A 17,990-nucleotide genomic window follows, 5' to 3' on the forward strand; every position below is an offset into this window, starting at 1 on the left:
TATCTCCAACTGATAACCACTCACAAAAGAAAAATTAGTTTTCTCTAATAGAGTCTCAGTGGGTTTGCAAGCCACACTTAAGAGCAGGCCCTAGGTCCAGCTCTAGATGACCAACACAAAACAAACTTAGTGAATTTTTGGAGATTTTTTTCTTGTCTTATAATGCTTTATTTGGGAGATACACACACACACACGATTTATGAATATCTTTTGTTTATACATTATGGTTTCGGTTTCCAGTTTTGTGTTTTTTATTGGATTTCTGTGTGTGTGAGTGCTAAGTGTGAGTCTCTGTGTCTATCTGTGTGTCTTGTGTGGTTTTTTTTTTTTGGTTCTTTTTATCTTATTTGTTTTGTCTTATTCTGTCTGGTTTGTTTGTTGTATTTTGTTTTATTTTTTAGATGCCTGTTTACTTTATAATGAGGGAGAGGAAAAAAAGGCTGTGGGTTTGGGTAGTTTCTTAGGGTTTTTATTGTTGTGGTGAAACGCTCTGGCAAAAGGCAAGTTGGGAAGGAAAGGGTTACACTTCCACATTGTAGTCCATCACTGAAGGAAGTCAAGACAGGAATTCAAATAGGGCAGGCACCGGAGGCAGGAGCTGGTGCAGAGGTCATGGAGGAGTGCTGCTTACTGGCTTGCTCATCACGGCTTGCTCAGCCTGCTCTCTTATAGAACCCAAGACCGCCAGCCCAGGGATGGCACCACCCATCATGGGCTGGACCCTCCCACATCAATCACTAACTAAGAAAATGCCCTACAGCTGGGTCTTATGGAGGAATTTTAATAATTAAGGCTCCTTCTTTCAGGCAACTCTAGCTTGTGTCAACCTGACATAAAACTAGCCAGGTGGGGAAGTATGGAGGGTCCAGAGGGGTTGGGGATAGTGAAAACCATAAGCAAAATATATTGTATAAAAAAATCTATTTTATTTATTTTTATTTCATGTGCATTGGTGTTTTGCCTCCATGTATGTCTGTGTGAGGGTGTCAGATCCCCTGGAACTGGAGTGACAGACATTTATGAGCTGCCATGTGAGTGCTGGGAACTGAACCTGGGTCCTCTGGAAAAGCAGCCAGCTCTCTTAACCACTGAGCCATCTCTCCAGCCCCCCCCCAAATCTATCTTCAAGTAAAAAAAAAAGTAATAAAATATAAAATGAAAGAAATAAGCCAAGGGTACTTTTTGTGTTGATACTTATTCTTCCACACACCCCTTTGAAAGTCCGTGGAGTGTTTTATTTGGTGGATGTACAGTAGTTAATTCAAACAACTCTCCTAAGATGAGCGCTTAGATCATAGCACTTTTTCTTTTCTTCTTTCTTTCCTTTCTTCCTTTCTCTTTCTTTCTTTCTTTTTTTTTTTTTTGATAGGTTCTTGCTATGTAGCCCAGGCTGGTCTTGAACTCTTATGAGTCTTCCATGTCAGTTTCCCACTCGCTGGTATTACAGGCATGTTTTTATTGTGCCTGGCTCTCAATCACACTAAAATATAACCAATTCTTAAAATATACTGTCAACCTGAAGACTTTCCCAGTGGGTGATCTTTGCCTAGATGTTTAACTAGCTACTTTCTTTGGGTGAGTTCCAGGAGCAGGGTTGCTGTGGCCACCTCTGCCGCTTTGCTGAGTTTCCCACTTGGCCTTCTGGAAGTCTACGCCATCACTACACTACATGTCACTACCATGTTTGAGGGCTTATTTTCTTAATATCTTCAAATCTCTAACTATCTCTTGAGATTCAAATAGCATTTGTTGGGCTGGGAGCTATAACTTAGGTGGTGAGGTGCTTGCCTAGTGTGTATGAGGTGTAGGGTTCCATGCCCATCACTGCATAAAACCAGGGGTGGTGGTTCAGATCCATAATCCCAGGTCTTGGGAGGTAGAGGCAGGAGGATCAAAAGTTCAAGGGCATTCTAAGCTACATGGAGAGTTCAAGGTTAGCCTGCATTACCTGAGATCCTGTCTTAAGAAGTATTATTAATGACATTTCAAGATTAACTATAACATTTATTTCTTACTGAGTTACCTTTTTATCTGCTCCTTTGGAGGTGGGTAGTATTTGTTTTTTTTTAGTTAGTTACAAATACTTTTTTACATATTAAGAACAATAACATTTTGTCATGGGTGTTTCAGTTAATTTAAAAACTGTTTATGTGTATGTGTGTTTGCCTGAAAATATGTCTGTGAATCATATGCATGTCTGGTATCCATCCCTGGAGACCAGTGGTAGACATTGGTTCCCCTGTATCTAGAGTTACAGACTTTGTGAGCCACTGTCTGGGTCCTAAGAATCAAACCCATGCCCTCTGGAAGAGCAACCAATTCTCTTAACCACCAAGACCCTTGTTTGTTTCTTCAATTGACAAAACTTGCATAGAGCTGAGTGTGGTTGATGCTCGCTTATAACCCAAGAAGTACAAAGCAGAGACAGCAGGAGCTCAAGAGTTCAAGGCCAGCCTGGACTACACGAGACTGCCTTAAAGAAGCAACAAGACAATTAGCATAAGAATATCTTCTCCAGTGCCAAGTGAACATCTTCCTTTGAGCATCTCTCTCTGAGTGCACTCCATGGCGGCCATGGTAACCATCACCCAGTGTTCTTCCTGGCCACCTCTTTCCTGAGCTGTATGATTAGACACATGAGGAGGGGTGACTGAAGGAGGGAAGGATGATGCTTTGATGGTGATGTAGGTGACAGATGTATACAGGTCTTCCGACGCCCAGGCTTGAGTTTGTAGACAGACAATGGCTTTTCCTCATCATGTTCAGGGTTGCCTTTCTTCCCTCTATCATCAGTGGTCTACTGACACCGGGATTCTTATTAATTTTTTGACTTGTGACATGTAGCAAGCCCACAGCAGATACTTGTGGGCTAAGCCAAGAGGCTCCTGTGGTATTAGAAGCTCTGCGGCTTCTGAGCCACAGAGTTCAGCCACCTGACTCAGGGACAATAGCAGCCATGGCCCTCCCCTGAACTGACAATATAAGGGAGTTTTGGCTCACTATTTGAGACTACAACAAGTGATCACAGCAGGGAAGTCATGGCCACCAGGTCTGGAGGTGGTTGGCCACACTGTGTTAGAAATCAGGAAGTAGAGAGAGATAAAATGTTGAGCTAGAAATCTCCTTTTTATTCAGTTGGGCAGCTAGGGTAAGTCTTCTTCAATTGGTCTAATCCAGAAAATACTTGGACATGTACAGAAATTTGTATCCAGGGTGATTCTAGACCTTGTCAGGTTGACAGTAAATATAAATCAATGCAGTCTCTCTGTCCTTGCTGGTCTCTGCTTCCTCTCTAGGCGGGGTTCTCAGTAGCTAACCATGTGTTTTTTTAGTCAGAAACTTTACCCTCCCTCTGTCCACACTGACACTGGCCTGTAGTCCGAGGTCTTCTGCCTGCATCCTCACCATATTCCCAAGGACTTTAGAGAGATTGTGATAAGATACATATTATAGAAAGTTTATCTCTTCTTTTTTGGGGGGATGTGGGGACAAGGTTTAGCTATGTAGGCCTGACTGGCCTCTAACTCAGGATAGTTTTGAGTTTACAGTAATCTTTCTGCCTCTGCAACCTAAATTCTGAGATTATAGCTGTGTGCTATCATGCCTGACTTAATTTATGATCTGTTTTAGGATTTCAAAGCTGTGAAGAGATAACATGACATGACCATGGCAATTCTTACAAAAGAAAATATTTCACTGGGGCTGGCTTACAGTTTTATAGGTTTAGTTCATTATCATCAAGGCAGGAAGCAGGGCAGCTTCCAGGCAGACATGTGCAGGAGAAGGATCTGAGAATTCTACAGCATAATCTACAGGCAGCAAGGAGACTGTCTGTCACCCTGGGCAAAGCTTGAACATATATAAGACCCCAAACACTGTCTCCACAGTGACACACTCCCTCTAATAAGGTCACACCTATTCTATCTAGTAAAGCCATACCCTATGGACCAAGCATTTCAAAACATGAGTCTATGGAAGCCATATCTATTCAAACCACCATACCATCTTACCCATTTCTTAAATTTTTATTTATTTATTTATTTATTTATTTATTTATTTGGTTTTTCGAGACAGGGTTTCTCTGTATAGCCCTGGCTGTCCTGGAACTCACTTTGTAGACCAGGCTGGCCTCGAACTCAGAAATCCACCTGTCTCTGCCTCCCGAGTGCTGGGAGTAAAGGCATGCGCCACCACGTCCAGCTTTTTTTGTGGCACATTTCTTAATTCCAGTGCTTGGGGGCAGAGGCAGGCTGATCTCTGAGTTCAGTGTGATATTATTAAGTACATACAGGGGTCTTGGAGTATAGCTCAGGGGGGATAGTGTGTGCTTAGCATGCAGTCAGTCCCTAGTGTCTTCCTTAGCTTGCACTCTCCCTCTAAAAAGACAAAACAACCCCCCCCAAAAAACCAGCAAGTTCTACCCACAAACAAAAACGAAACCCCAAGAAAACAAAGAAACCCTACCAGACAGTTGTGCAGTTGTCAGCAGCTTGCTTCTCTAGAACATTTCCAGACTTCCTTACTCAGGGAACACTTCCACTTCCTTCTCCCCACCTCTAGCAACTACCATCTTCCTCTGCTTCTGTGATCCAGGTTCCCAGCACCCAGAGTCATTCCCTCCCTGCCTCCCTCCCACTCTTCATGTCTTCTTCCTCTCCTCTCCTCTCCTCTCCTCTCCTCTCCTCTCCTCTCCTCTCCTCTCCTCTCCTCTCCTCTCCTCTCCTCTCCTCTCCTCTCCTCTCCTCTCCTCCTCTCCTCTCCTCTCCTCTCCAGTGAATGAATGAGACCCAGGCTTCCCTACAGTTATCTCGGGTACTGAGTGCATCTATAGAGCACTATGGGGCCCTCCAGCACTATCCCCTCAGCAGAAACTGTGTGCACTTTGGAAATTATTAGATGAAAGGACACATTTCCCAAGGCCAGAATCAATGGCCAGGCATGGGATTGGCAAGATGCCTTCTCTTATTTAGGTGCCTGTCAGTCACACGATGAGCTGGGTAACCATTCCTTTCCTTTAAACAAAAGTTTGCATTTCTACGTATATTATTCATACAAACACACAAACTGTTCACGTAGGTTTTTGAGACAGGGTCTCTTGCACTAGAACCTAGGACTCACCTATTCTGTTAGGCTGGCTGGCCAGCAAGTCCTAAGGAAACGCATCTCTGTCTCCCCAGCACTAAGGTTACAAGCTCAGGCTTCCATACCTGGCTTTCTACGTGCTATAGAACTCAGCTTCTTCTGCTTGAGCAGGAAGCACGTTATCATTGAGCCCCAGCGTCTCCTTGTCCCCAGTGTCTCCTTGTCCCCAGCGTCTCCTTGTCCCCAGTGTCTCCTTGTCCCTTGTTCTTCTTTGGGGTTGTAGTGCCATAAGTGGCTCCTCCCAAGTTCACCAGGACTGTCCGAGAGTTTACCCTCTGAGTCAAGACTTCATAACATTCCACTATGGCCCTCTGTGGTCTTCATCTTCAGGGAATGCAGGAAGCAGAAAGTGGTTAGAAAGGCACTTAGCCCAGGGCTGTCATGGACATTGCCTGATTATGTTAGCAGGGAGCACCAGGAAATGAGTTTTCTAGTGGGCCACTCAAGAAGGGCAGTATGTGGAATGTTCCATGTTGCTTCTGGAGCCACAGGAAGCAGATTGTGATAGAGGAGGGGTGTGGACACTTAGCTTTCATCTCCTGTCCCTTCAAAACCCTACAGTGGACACAGGTCAGTGCACTGCTGGGCAGCTGAGGCCTGGAAGGTGCCCAGTTCTTTAAGGCCTCAATGCCACATGCCTATAGATGTCAGAGGACTACCCAGGTGCCAGTCTTCACCTGCCACCTTGTTTGGGACAGAGTCTGTCTTGTCTACTATTACTATATGCCAGCCTACCTGACTTTGAGCTTCTGACAACTGTCCTGTGTCCACCACCCATCTCCTGGTAGGGAAGCTGGGATTGAGATTATTACTGTATCCAGCCTTTCCGCACGGATGCTGGAGATCCAAACACGTCTCTAGGCTTGTGTGACAAGTGTTTTGCCCCTGAACCATCTTCATAACCTCCAGGTCCTTATCAAATGACTTAAAAAACAATGTCCAGCTCCCATGGAACCAGAGAAGAGACCAGCAGCTTACACAAGGCAGGCCTGGGTCAGCACTGAGAAGACAACTGGTTTCTTTTCCAGCGTACTTCTGGCCCCACGGTGCTTTCTTTGATCTTTCCGTTTACCTGAACTGTCCCATGCCAGTAAGAAAGGTTGTGGTGAACTCAAGAACAGTGCTTCTGTTCCCTGGGGAGGAAGCTAACTCACAGCAACTTCAGAAAGAAAAGGGTCTATGAGGATGCTTCATTATGAATAAGGGTTGCTAATATGACAGAGGTGTGGTGTCTGTTCTCTGAAAAGAAAAGAAAAATCACAGCCTGGTCAGCGGATAGAAAAGCACACTGTGAGCTGCTGTCCCAGGCTGGGAGCCCAGCTGTCTTGGGAGCCCCAGAGAGAATAGCTATCTCTGTCACCCTCAGGGAAGATGGGGCATCCAGGAAGTTTGCATGAGGAGTGTCTAGTGGGAGGTCACTAGACAGTTCACAGACTTGGATAGGTGCATGAGAAAAGCTGCGAAGGGGAGGGCGGGGCAAATGTAGCTATGAGCCCGAGGGCGGTGAGCCGGAGGGCAGCTGGGTACCTCGCCCATGCTGTCTCACTTAATTATTGTGAGTTATTGTGATCTTACAAATGAACAAAGTGAGGCTGAGATTTATTTTCTATCTTCTTCAAATCAGGGTTTCTGTGTAGCCCTGGCTGTGCTGGAATCTGCTTCTGTAGGCCAGGCTGGCCTTGAACTCAGAACTTCTCCTGCCTCTGCCTCCCAAGTGCTGGGATTAAAGGTGTGTGCACCACCACTTGCTGCCCAGCCTTTTTGTTTTTTTGAGGCTGAAATCTTTTTTTTTTTTTTCCGAGACAGGGTTTCTCTGTATAACCCTGGCTGTCCTGGAACTCACTTTGTAGACCAGGCTGGCCTCGAACTCAGAAATCTGCCTGCCTCTGCCTCCCATGTGCTGGGATTAAAGGCGTGTGCGAGGCTGAAATCTTGGGGTCAACTGACAGGGTCAGAACAATATCCATTGTCTTTTTTTGGGGGGGGGGTTGGTTTGGTTTGGTTTGGTTTTTTTGTTGTTGTTGTTTTGTTTTGTTTTTTGGTTTGTTTTGTTTGTTTGTTTGTTTGTTTTTTGAGACAGGGTTTCTCTGTGTAGGAACTCTATAGACCAGGCTGGCCTCGAACTCAGAAATCCACCTGCCTCTGCCTCCCATGTGCTGGGATTAAAGGCGTGTGCCACCACTGCCCGGCTCCACTGTCATGTTAAACAATTCACCCTTTTCACCAAGTTGGTGAGTGAGTTGGGAGTTGGCGAGTGGGCACTTGCCGTTTGCCTTGCTGACTGCACTCAAGGGAAGCCACCGCTGCTGCTCCCTGGCATCACTCCAGGCTCTGACGCTCACATACATCTATGGTATTCCTCTTGCTTTTTCAATAGTTGTTTGTGTGTGAATGACTCTTTGCTTGCATGTATGTAAGCGTGCCACAGAGCCCCAGTGAGGGTTTGGAATGCCCTGGAACTGGAGTTAAAAACGTCTGTGAGCTGCCATGTGGATGTCAGGAGCTGAATTCAGGTCCTCCATGAGAGCAGCCAGTGCTCCTCATTGCTGAGCCACCTCTCCAGCCTTTCCTGCTGTGTTCTTTATGTCCGTGTGCTCAGAGCTGCATTTAAGGAGGCTCTTAATCTTCAAATACACACAATATAAATATGACACGTAAAGTTTTAATAATGGCTAATAATTTTATACACTATCATGTCTTGCAACATGAAGTGGGACATTTGTTTAGGACACTTTTCATACCCCACAAGTGGTGACTATGGAAAACCAAGCGGAGTGTGACCACCTGCATTACAAACTGTCCTGGTTGGGTTTGGTCAGATTGACACACACCTGAACATAGCTGGGGAGAGGTAATATTAAGAAAGTGCCTTTAACAGATTGACAAGGTTGTCCAGTCTGAGGGTGCATTTTCCTGATTAATGACTAATGTGGGAGGGCCTGTCTCACAGAGCTGGTGATACCCCCCCCCCCCCCCGTGGATGATCCTGGGCTGTATGAGGAAGTGGAATGAGCAAGCCAAGGGGAGCAAACTAGTAAGTAGTGTAGAAACCCTAACTAAGACATAAGGTGATATTGAACTCGAGTTGGAAGAGACGAGTCCGGTCTCAAAATGGCGGGCCATGATCCACAGGAACCAGAGCAGCTGAGGAAGCTGTTTATTGGTGGTCTGAGCTTTGAAACCACAGATGATAGCTTAAGAGAACATTCTGAGAAATGGGGCACACTTACAGACTGTGTGGTAATGAGAGATTCCCCAAACAAAACATTCCAGAGGCTTTGGTTTTGTGACCTACTCTTGTGTTGAAGAGGTGGCTGCTGCAATGTGTGCTCGGCCACACAAGGTTGATGGGTGTATGGTGGAACCAAAGAGAGCACTTTTTAGAGAGGATTCTGTAAAGCCTGGTGCCCATTTAATGGTGAAGAAAATTTTTGTTGGTGGTATTAAAGAGGATACGGAAGAATATAACCTGAGAGACGACTTTGAAAAGTATGGCAAGATTAAAACCATAGAGGTTATGGAAGACAGGCAGAGTGGGAAAAAGAGAGGATTTGCTTTTGTAACTTTTGATGATCATGACACAGTTGATAAAATTGTTGTTCAGAAATACCACACGATTGATGGGCATAACTGTGAAGTGGAAAAGGCCCTTTCTAAACACGAGCTGCAGTCTGCTGGATCACAGAGAGGTCGTGGAGGTGGAGCTGGCAGCTTTATGGGTCGTGGAGGAAACTTTGGAGGTGGTGGAGGAAACTTTGGTGGAAGAGGTGGCTATGGTGGTGGAGGTGGTGGCAGCGGAGGTAGTTATGGAGGTGGTGATGGTGGATATAGTGGATTTGGAGGTGATGGTGGCAGCTATGGTGGTGGTCCTGGTTACAGCAGTAGAGGAGGTTATGGAGGTGGTGGACCAGGATACGGAAACCAGGGTGGTGGAGGTAGTGGTGGAGGAGGAGGATCTGATGGTTACAAAGGAGGAGGAAATTTTGGTGGAGGTAACTATGGTGATGGTGGCAACTATAATGACTTTGGAAATTATAGTGGACAGCAACAATCAAATTATGGACCCATGAAGGGGGGCAGTTTTGGTGGAAGAAGCTCAGGCAGTCCCTATGGTGATGGCTATGGATCTGGAGGTGGAAGTGGTAGATACGGTAGCAGAAGGTTTTAAAATAAAACAGAAACGGCTACAGTTCTTAGCAGGAGAGAGAGGGAGGCGTTGTCAGGAAAGCTGCCAATTACTTTGAGACAGTCGTCCCAAATGCATTAGAGGAACTGTAAAAGTCTGCCACAGAAGGAATGATGATCCATAGTCAGAAAAGTCACTGCAGCTTAAACAGGAAACCCTTCGTGTTCAGGGCTGTCATAGCCACAGTTTGCAAAAAGTACAGCTACTGATTAATGTAATGTAGGGTCAATTAGATGTACATTCCTGAGGTCTTTTATCTGTTGTAGATTTTTCTTTTCATTACATCAGGTATATTGCCCTGTAAATTGTGGTAGTGGTACCAGGAATAAAAAATTAAGGAATTTTAAATTTTTCAATATTTGTGTAGTTCAGTTTTTCTACATTTTAGTACAGAAACTTTAACAAAATGCAGTTTTGAAGGTGTTTCCTTGTGAATTAACAAGAAGATCATTGCTAATTACTACTTTGTATGAATTTTGCTAAAGTTAACTGTAAAGAAACACCTACTGACTTGCAATTTAGGGGAATCTATTCTCCCCATTTTCAAAACGATGCTGAATGGGCGCTGACATGTGGAGAGAATAGATATTTGTAGGTTTGCAATGTGTGTTTTAGATAATTAGAATTGGGAAATAAAAAATAGCATATTTGTGAATTAAAAAAAAGACTATACCAAAAAAAAGGCTATACCAGCCATTGGTTAGCTTATGTTCACAAGACACTATTTTAATGGGAGAAAAGACTGGCAAATTGATTGTTTAGACTGAAGATTTTGGCAGTTTTATTTTAAAAATTTACCAGCCTGCTCGGTTCATGGACAGTGCCTAATATTTATCATTTGTTGCTAATCGGGAAGTTTGCTTTTCAAGCAAATATAAGATGAAATTTTAGAAAGTCTGTCTCTCTCAGCTTCCCCCTATATAGGATACTGATTTCCCGAGGAGACTGATGGTGATATTAATAAATTGGGGGCTGTTATATAAGAAATACTTCAACATTTGGAAGATCTGTTTAACTCATTGCATCAAAGTTTTCAAATGTAGATGCTACAGAATCATGAGTAGGTAAGAGATTCGTTTCAGAGAACAAGACAGAATAACTAAGTTTAATGTAACAAAACAAAAATGTTTAATAGCCTAATTTTAGAATACACATCACAACTTTTAAAAAACAGTTTAAACCTACCATCTGTTGAGTATACATGTAATTTTAAGGACTGTTTACAATTACCTGCAAGTTCACTAAAACATATGTCTTGTTTACTTCCAGCTACCTATCTGGCTGGATTTTCTTCTTAGATATTAATCAAAACAAACCATCAATGAATACATAAACACAGGAGCAAATATAGCCACCCAGCCAAGCATTACAGAGGTTTGCAAAAATGTAAAAGTAACACTTTTAGTTTTTCCTTGTAGTGCAAGTTATTTTCCACATAAATATGTCACTGATGCTAATATGTATTGGGCTTCTTATTATTTAAGTATTTATTTTCATTCTTACTATTTTCACTTATTTTGATTGCATGTTTCTCCAGTGTGTGTCTGTATGGGAGTATATGCATGTGAATGCAGTTGTGCTTAGTGACCGGAAGGGGGCATCCTATCCTCTGCAGCCGAAGTTACAGGTGGTTGGGAACTGCTTGATGTAGGTGCTGGGAACAGAACTTGGGCTCTCTGAAAGAGCAGTACAAGCTTTTAACTGCTGAGCAATCTCTTCAGCTCCTTAGATTGATTACCAATTTTGCTTTGACACAGGCCCAGGCTATCTAGAGCTGATCTTTCTACCCCTGCCTCCTGAGTGCTGGGATGACAGCCTTGCTCAGCTAAATTGATTACTAAATCCGATTTTAATGTCTTCAGTTTCAGTTTCTAAACCCTCTGTAAATTACAAGAATGACATTCTGGGACCCAGAAGCTTGAGCTTGGACATGAACAGTTGGTGGAGCTTTAGGTATCTGCAGAGCCCACTAACTTCCCAACCTCAGGGATTTACGACCAGGAGGGAGGGGGCTGAGGGTTCACCCTCTTCCACATTATCTAGGGAAATGTGAGTAGCTTAAACAAGTAGGAACCTGGCTAAGCCCAGCCACAGCTCAACTCTGGAGGACTCAGGGCTCAAGTTCCAGGAACATGCTCCAGGTCTTAGAGGAGATTTCATAGCCCATGCAGTCATGGTGACCACAGGCTTCTCAATAAAGAGTCTATGTATTGTATGGGAAGGACTGAAGACCTGGCTGAGGTGAGGGTTCCTGGGCTGGCTGGTCCCTTCCCTTTCACTATTGTGCAGTCAGACACTGTGTTTTTGATGCTCCCTAGAAAAGTGGGGCAGGTATAGCCATCCATGCCCCTGTCTGAACAGAGTGGCCATACCTAGATTCATCAGTTCCTATGGCCCTTTCCTTCAAAGCTGCTTTTCTCTGTAGTTACAGATGTCTTTGTTGGACCACCTGGTGGGGACTTCCTCACTCTGATGCTGTCGACCCACTGTTGGCCTCTTTCTGGGGATCACCTTGAGAGAGGAGCAGACCTGCCTGCCCCAGCAGAGCCCAGAGTTGCAAGCCAGACTCAACTTTGTTATGAACATAGCCTGCCCATATATTCCAGTGTCCATCCTTAGAAGCAGTTCTCCCTGGGCATCTTCTATGTGATCTTTCCTTCAAGGCTCAGTCACCCACTGCACTAGGAATAGGCACCCCGGCCTTAGTGCTCCCTGCTCCATAGTTGCTGCAGCTGTTTGCTACCTATGGTCACAAGGGCCAGTTCTCAGAAGTCACAGTGTTAGTTCTAGTTGTCTACCCCGAAGCTTCATGAGCCAGATAGGACTATCTGAGTCTGCTTGTTTCTCATAAACCCTTTCCAGGTCTCAGTGAGGAAGGTAAACAATCAAATCCATCATTTTAACCAGTTAAGGTTAAAGGGCCTGGTGGCATAGATCTGTAATGAGAAGCTGAGGCAGGAGGATCTGAAGTTCTAGAGGGAGTTCAAGGTCAGCCTGTAACACTGAATGAGATCTTATCTCAAAATTTAAAAAAAAATAGAAAAATAGGCTGGGGATGTGACTCAGTTGTAGCTTAGCAATAGGGTGCTTGACTAACATTAGGACAACCCCAGATACAATCCCTAGTGTCACAGGACAAACAAAGTGAATTCTAGGTAATTTGGGGGTTAAATATTGAACATCAGTTATGATCTGATTCAAGAGCATTGTCCCACAAACTCATTGCTATCAATCACTCCCAGTTTACCTTCTCCATATTCTACCCCTGGGAACCCAGAATCTATGGATTTGCTTGCTCTCGACATTTTATGCAAATGCGATAATACAAAACAAGTATTTTTTTTTAAAGATTTATTTATTTATTATATGTAAGTACACTGTAGCTGTCTTCAGACACTCCAGAAGAGGGCATCAGGTCTCATTACGGGTGGTTGTGAGCCACCATGTGGTTGCTGGGATTTGAACTTCGGACCTTTGGAAGAGCAGTCGGGTGCTCTTACCCACTGAGCCATCTCGCCAGCCCAAAACAAGTATTTTTTTAAAAATCTTTTAAAAGATTTAAAAATAATCTTCTTGGAAGATTATTCATGTTTGTTTATTAATTTTATTTTTATCATTTAAAAATTGTTTAAGACAGTTACCCCAGTAGCCTAGGCTGGCCTCAGACTCACCTTGTAGCTAAGGATGACCTTGAACTGCCGATCTTCCTGCCTCTCTCCCCTACATACTAGGTAAGTACTCTACCAACTGAGCTACATCCCCAGCCCCAAGGAAGGGTTCATTTTCACTAGAGGTCTGAAAAGTCAGAAAGAGGCTGGAGATGCAAGTCACTGGTAGAGTACTTGCTTGATATGGTGGGGCCTGGGCTAACCTGCAGCATAGTGTGGGTGGGGGCCACGTAGAGGATCTGGGAGAATAAAGGAGTAGGAAGACAATGACCATGAGGACACAATTAACGAGGATACAGCTTCAGCATTTTCTTCTCTCTTCCCTTCCCTTCCCTTCCCTTCCCTTCCCTTCCCTTCCCTTCCCTTCCCTTCCCTTCCCTTCCCTTCCCTTCCCTTCCCTTCCCTTCCCTTCCTTTCCTTTCTTCTCCTCCTCTTCTTCTTCCTTCTCCCCCTTCCCTTATTCATCCCTCTCCTTTTCCTCCTCCTCCTCTTCCTTCTCCTCCTCCTCTTCTTCCCCCCTCTTCTTTGAAGTAGTCTTCTGGCTGTCTTGGAACTCTCTATATAGACCAAGCTGGTCTTAAACTCACAGAGGCACACCTGTTTGCTTCTCAAGTGCTTGGATTAAAGGCACACATTACCATGTTGTTGGAGAACTTTCAAAAAACATTCTTTCAGTCACACTATTATTTAGTGGCCCTCAAAGCCAAGAGAGAAGAATGACAGCCATTGGGCATTCCTGGGTGGTGTTGAGGCCAGGCTGGTTTTGTGAACTCTCCTTTGGAGCTGAGTCCAGAGGGAGGTCTCTACAGGTGAGCCCATCAGGGTGGATGCCCCACTGCGATGAGTATGCACTCTTGTCTTCCTTATCTCCCGCAGGGGTAAAGAAGAGAACCAAAGTCATCAAGAACAGTGTGAACCCCGTGTGGAATGAGGTACGTGTTCCTTTTCCCTCTCATTTCTCTCTGTTCCTTCTGCCTCTGCAGGGAGCTGACATTCTCAGAAGGGTAGGGATCCAACTCTATCCTGAGACCCTGCCCCACAGGGTATGCGGAAAGGATAGATGCTTGGTTTTGTTTTGTTTTTCTCTGTTGTCTAGCTTTGGCCAGCCAGCTCTCCCTTGCCTGCCTGATCACTTCTCACAGGCCAAGGCTACCTCCTCTCCATAGCACTCCCACATTGTTTTTTTTTTTTTTAAGATGTATGTATGTATGTATGTATGTATGTATGTATGTATGTATGTATGATATGTGATAACACTGTAGCTGTCTTCAGACACACCAGAAGAGGGCGTCAGATCTCATTACGGATGGTTGTGAGCCACCATGTGGTTGCTGGGAATTGAACTCAGGACCTTTGAGCAGTCAGTGCTCTTACCCTCTGAGCCATCTCTCCAGCCCTGTAGTACTCCCTCGTTAAGCAAGTCCTCCAGTTGTTCTGTCCCCTCAGGAGCTTTCTGTAGATGTGGCTTCTATGAGGCCCTTTTCAAGTGGGGTTGAGAATGGAGTCTAGGTGCAGGCTGCATGTTGGCTTTAGGAGGGTTGAGGACTCTGGCTAGCCTTCCCTAACTTATCCCTAACTGCTCCTGCACACCAGGGATCTGACTTTTGGATGACTGTGTGATGTTGTGTGAGGACTCTGAGGGATCACCCAGCGCTTTTACTGTTGTGCTTTTGTTCTGGTGCTCTGGGATGAGATGTGGCTACTGCAGGGTGGCTTCCTCTTCTTTTTTTTAGTTGTCTCTAGTTCTTACCCTCACCTCCGAGGCCCTGGAATTCTAGTGTCCATCCATCCATCCATCCATCCATCCATCCATCCATCCATCCATGCATTCACCTATCCATCAACCCATTCATATATCTACCTTCCCGTTCATCCAAGCATCTACCCACCCACAAACACACCAAGATATCCATAGAGTTGCCCACCCATCCATCCACCTATCTATTCTTCACTCATCTATCCATCCTTTCACCCACCCATCCATTCACTCATTCATATATCTACCCATCTTCAGACAAATCCATCAATCTGTCCATCCACTCACACACCCACCTATTCACTACCTATCCATCTACATATCTATCATCTATCTACCTATTCATCCACCTATCTATCCATTTACTTACCCATTCATCTATCCACCTATCATCCATACTCACCTAGCTATCTACCCTTTATCCAAGTGTCCACCCATCCATATATCATTCACCTACCCACTCATCCAAGTATCTAGCCACTCACCCCCCTCCATATCACCCATATTCAGTCATCCACCCTTCTATCTACTACTCACCTACTAATTCACTTACCCACCCAACCATCCATATACACATTCACTTATCTACTATAGTTACTAGTAACTAGTGACTAGTAACTAGTCAGGGTTACCATCGTTGTAACCAAAAGCAACTTGGGGAGGAAAGGATTTATTTGGTGTATACTTCCATATCACTGTTCATCATCAAAGAAAGTTAGAATTCAATAAGGGCAGGAGCCTGATGCAGAGGGTAAGGAGGAGTGCTGCTACTGACTCACTTAGCCCGCTGTCTTATAGAACCCAGGCCAGTGGTCCCACCCACAATGGACTGGGCCCTCCCACATCAATCACTAATTAATAAAATGCCCTATAGGCTTTTCTATGGCCAGATCTCATAGAGGGATTTTCTTCATTGAGGCTTCTTCCTCTCCAATGACTTTAGCTTGTGTCATGTTGATCTAAAATTAGCTAGTACAGCATCCATTATCCACTCCATCCATCCATCCATCCATCTATCCATCCATCTATCCATCCATCCATCCATCCATCCATCCATCCATCCATCCATCCATTTATCTATCCATCCATCCATCCATCCATCCATCCATCCACCCATACACTCATCCACCCATCCATCTACTTATCCATCTGTCCATCCAGTCACCCACCCACCCATCCAGTCACCCACCCACCCACCCGCCCACCCACCCATCCAGTCACCCACCCACCCACCCGCCCACCCACCCATCCAGTCACCCACCCACCCACCCGCCCACCCACCCATCCATCCATTTATCCACCAGTCCACCTACCAAGCTACATGCTCATCCCCTAGAAACATTCAGTATACTGAGGCCACAGGTTGAATTGCCTTCTCTTCTTTTCTTCCAGGGCTTTGAGTGGGACCTCAAAGGTATTCCTCTAGATCAGAGCTCAGAACTTCTCGTGGTGGTCAAGGACCATGAGACGATGGGAAGAAACAGGTGAGTGGGCCCAAGACTGGCCTCATAACTTAAAGGTGCAGGTGGGTTTTGATGAATTTGGACCCTGAAAACAGAGCTACTGAGGTCTAGTTCTTTGTGTCCCACTTACTGTTCATGGGCCTAGCCTAGTGGTGGATGCTGGGAGAAAATCTTACTGAGAGCTACACAAGCTGCAGGGGAGGGGCAGTGTGCTAGGATCAAGTGTCCAGGAGGGTTTTTTTTTTTTTTTTTTTTTTTTTTTTTTGTACAGGAGGGCAGGCTCTGGGGAACAGGTAGGAGCAGGTTCCCTGTCTCTCTCTGTAGCCTCTCTTTGGGAAGGAATACTCCTTGCCTCTTTTTAGCTGGTGAGGGCGGCTATACACACACTCCAGGAGGTGGGTAGACAAAGAGAAGCTGCAGTTAGCAGGGAGCAGTCAAGGAGGGCTGCATGGAAGAAGCAGAACCTAAGGTAAGAACCGTGAGGTTGAAGTCAGGACAGTAATAACAGGGAGCAGATTGATTAGTCTGCTCTCTCTCTCTCTCTCTCTCTCTCTCTCTCTCTCTCTGTGTGTGTGTGTGTGTGTGTGTGTAGATTTGGACTAGGTTGACAAATAGAGACCTCAGAAGCAAAATCTTTCTGGCAAAGGCGGGCTCTGTCTAGGTAGGTGATGGGTGGCTTCTTCGTCATGGCTGATCCTGAGCCTTGTAAGTAGTGGTAGGTGAGATCGCCAAAGCTCAATGGGCCAGTTGGCTGTGGGTGTAAGTGGCCAGGAGACATAGCCTGGCAGGATCTATAGTGACAGTACTTAGGTAAGGACAGGGAGTCAGTAGTCCCTGGTGAGTACAGCAGGGTGCAGCTGTGTTGGGTGAGCTCAAGTGCCTGGTGCTGTTCACTGAGATCTGGCCCTGAGGAGCATGGGCTGGCTGCATACAGACCTGCCCACAGGGGAGCCTTTGTCTGGGAACTGGGTCAGCTGTATCTGAGGCAGGGAATCTTGGTTCTGTGAACCTGGAGGGGGGAAGCTGGGAAGGAGGAGGGATCAAGGAGCCAGGGAGGAGCTTGGGCTTCGAAACCTGCCAAGTTTGAAGTCTTAGAAGCATGAAGAAAGAATCCAAGCCATTGCTGTTTCTGTGTGGTTCAGCACTGGGTGCGTGGTCTGGCATCCCTGAGGAAGGACAGGGCACTGTCCCTGTGCTTCTGAAGTGGGGCTGTAGGGCGGGGAGCCAGCCTGTGCCTGAGGTTACACGGTACAGCTCTAGTCATGGCCCTCTTTTGCTTCTGAAAATTATACATGACTTTGGGCATGTAAGTATATAAAGTGGGTAAATTAAGTATTTACTGATAATAGTCCACAAAGGAATTTAACTAGACGTGGTGGTGCATATCTTCAATCTCAGCACTTGGAAAGCAGAGGTAGGCAGAGCTCTGTGAGAAGGAAACTAGACTGGTCTACATAGCAAGTTCCAGGCTAGCCAGAGCTACACAGTGAGATTAAAAAAGAATTTTTTTTTACAATTTTTAATTTTATAATTGTTTTGCATGTATTTTACCATTTATGGAAGATGAAAGGAAATTTGCCTCCTGAAGTGGACATACTTTAGTTTTACCTGGATAATCAAGGCTTGGCTGAGTATTTGATACTGCAGGATAGAGAACAACATTTTGCAGAGTTGTTCAGTATTTTGATTCTAGAACCATCAGTGTTGAGAATTCTATTTCACTTAAAGTACACAGTGCAAGATGACAGAAGGATGTCTAGGGCCATTTTAGAAAC

General features: G+C 45.1%; 1 protein-coding gene and 1 pseudogene across 28 annotated transcripts in view; both read left to right on the plus strand.

Annotated features, from left to right (window-relative positions):
• Dysf (dysferlin) overlaps positions 1–17,990 on the plus strand; it is a 202,700-nt gene that overhangs the window by 15,001 nt on the left and 169,709 nt on the right. For all 28 annotated transcript variants that reach the window (XR_377460.3, XR_377461.3, XM_006506164.4 and 25 more), the window contains exons 2-3: positions 13,873–13,928; positions 16,145–16,236. Coding sequence is in view for 26 of the 28 variants with exons in the window: in XM_006506164.4 (XP_006506227.1) it covers positions 13,873–13,928; positions 16,145–16,236 (148 nt within the window). In the remaining 2 variants the exon portion in view is untranslated. The remainder of the gene's footprint in view (positions 1–13,872; positions 13,929–16,144; positions 16,237–17,990) is intronic.
• On the plus strand, positions 8,251–9,151 carry Gm7498 (predicted gene 7498; annotated as a pseudogene).

The sequence above is a fragment of the Mus musculus genome, chromosome 6, assembly GCF_000001635.26.
Source record: "Mus musculus strain C57BL/6J chromosome 6, GRCm38.p6 C57BL/6J".
In the NCBI taxonomy this organism is placed as follows: Eukaryota; Metazoa; Chordata; class Mammalia; order Rodentia; family Muridae; genus Mus; species Mus musculus.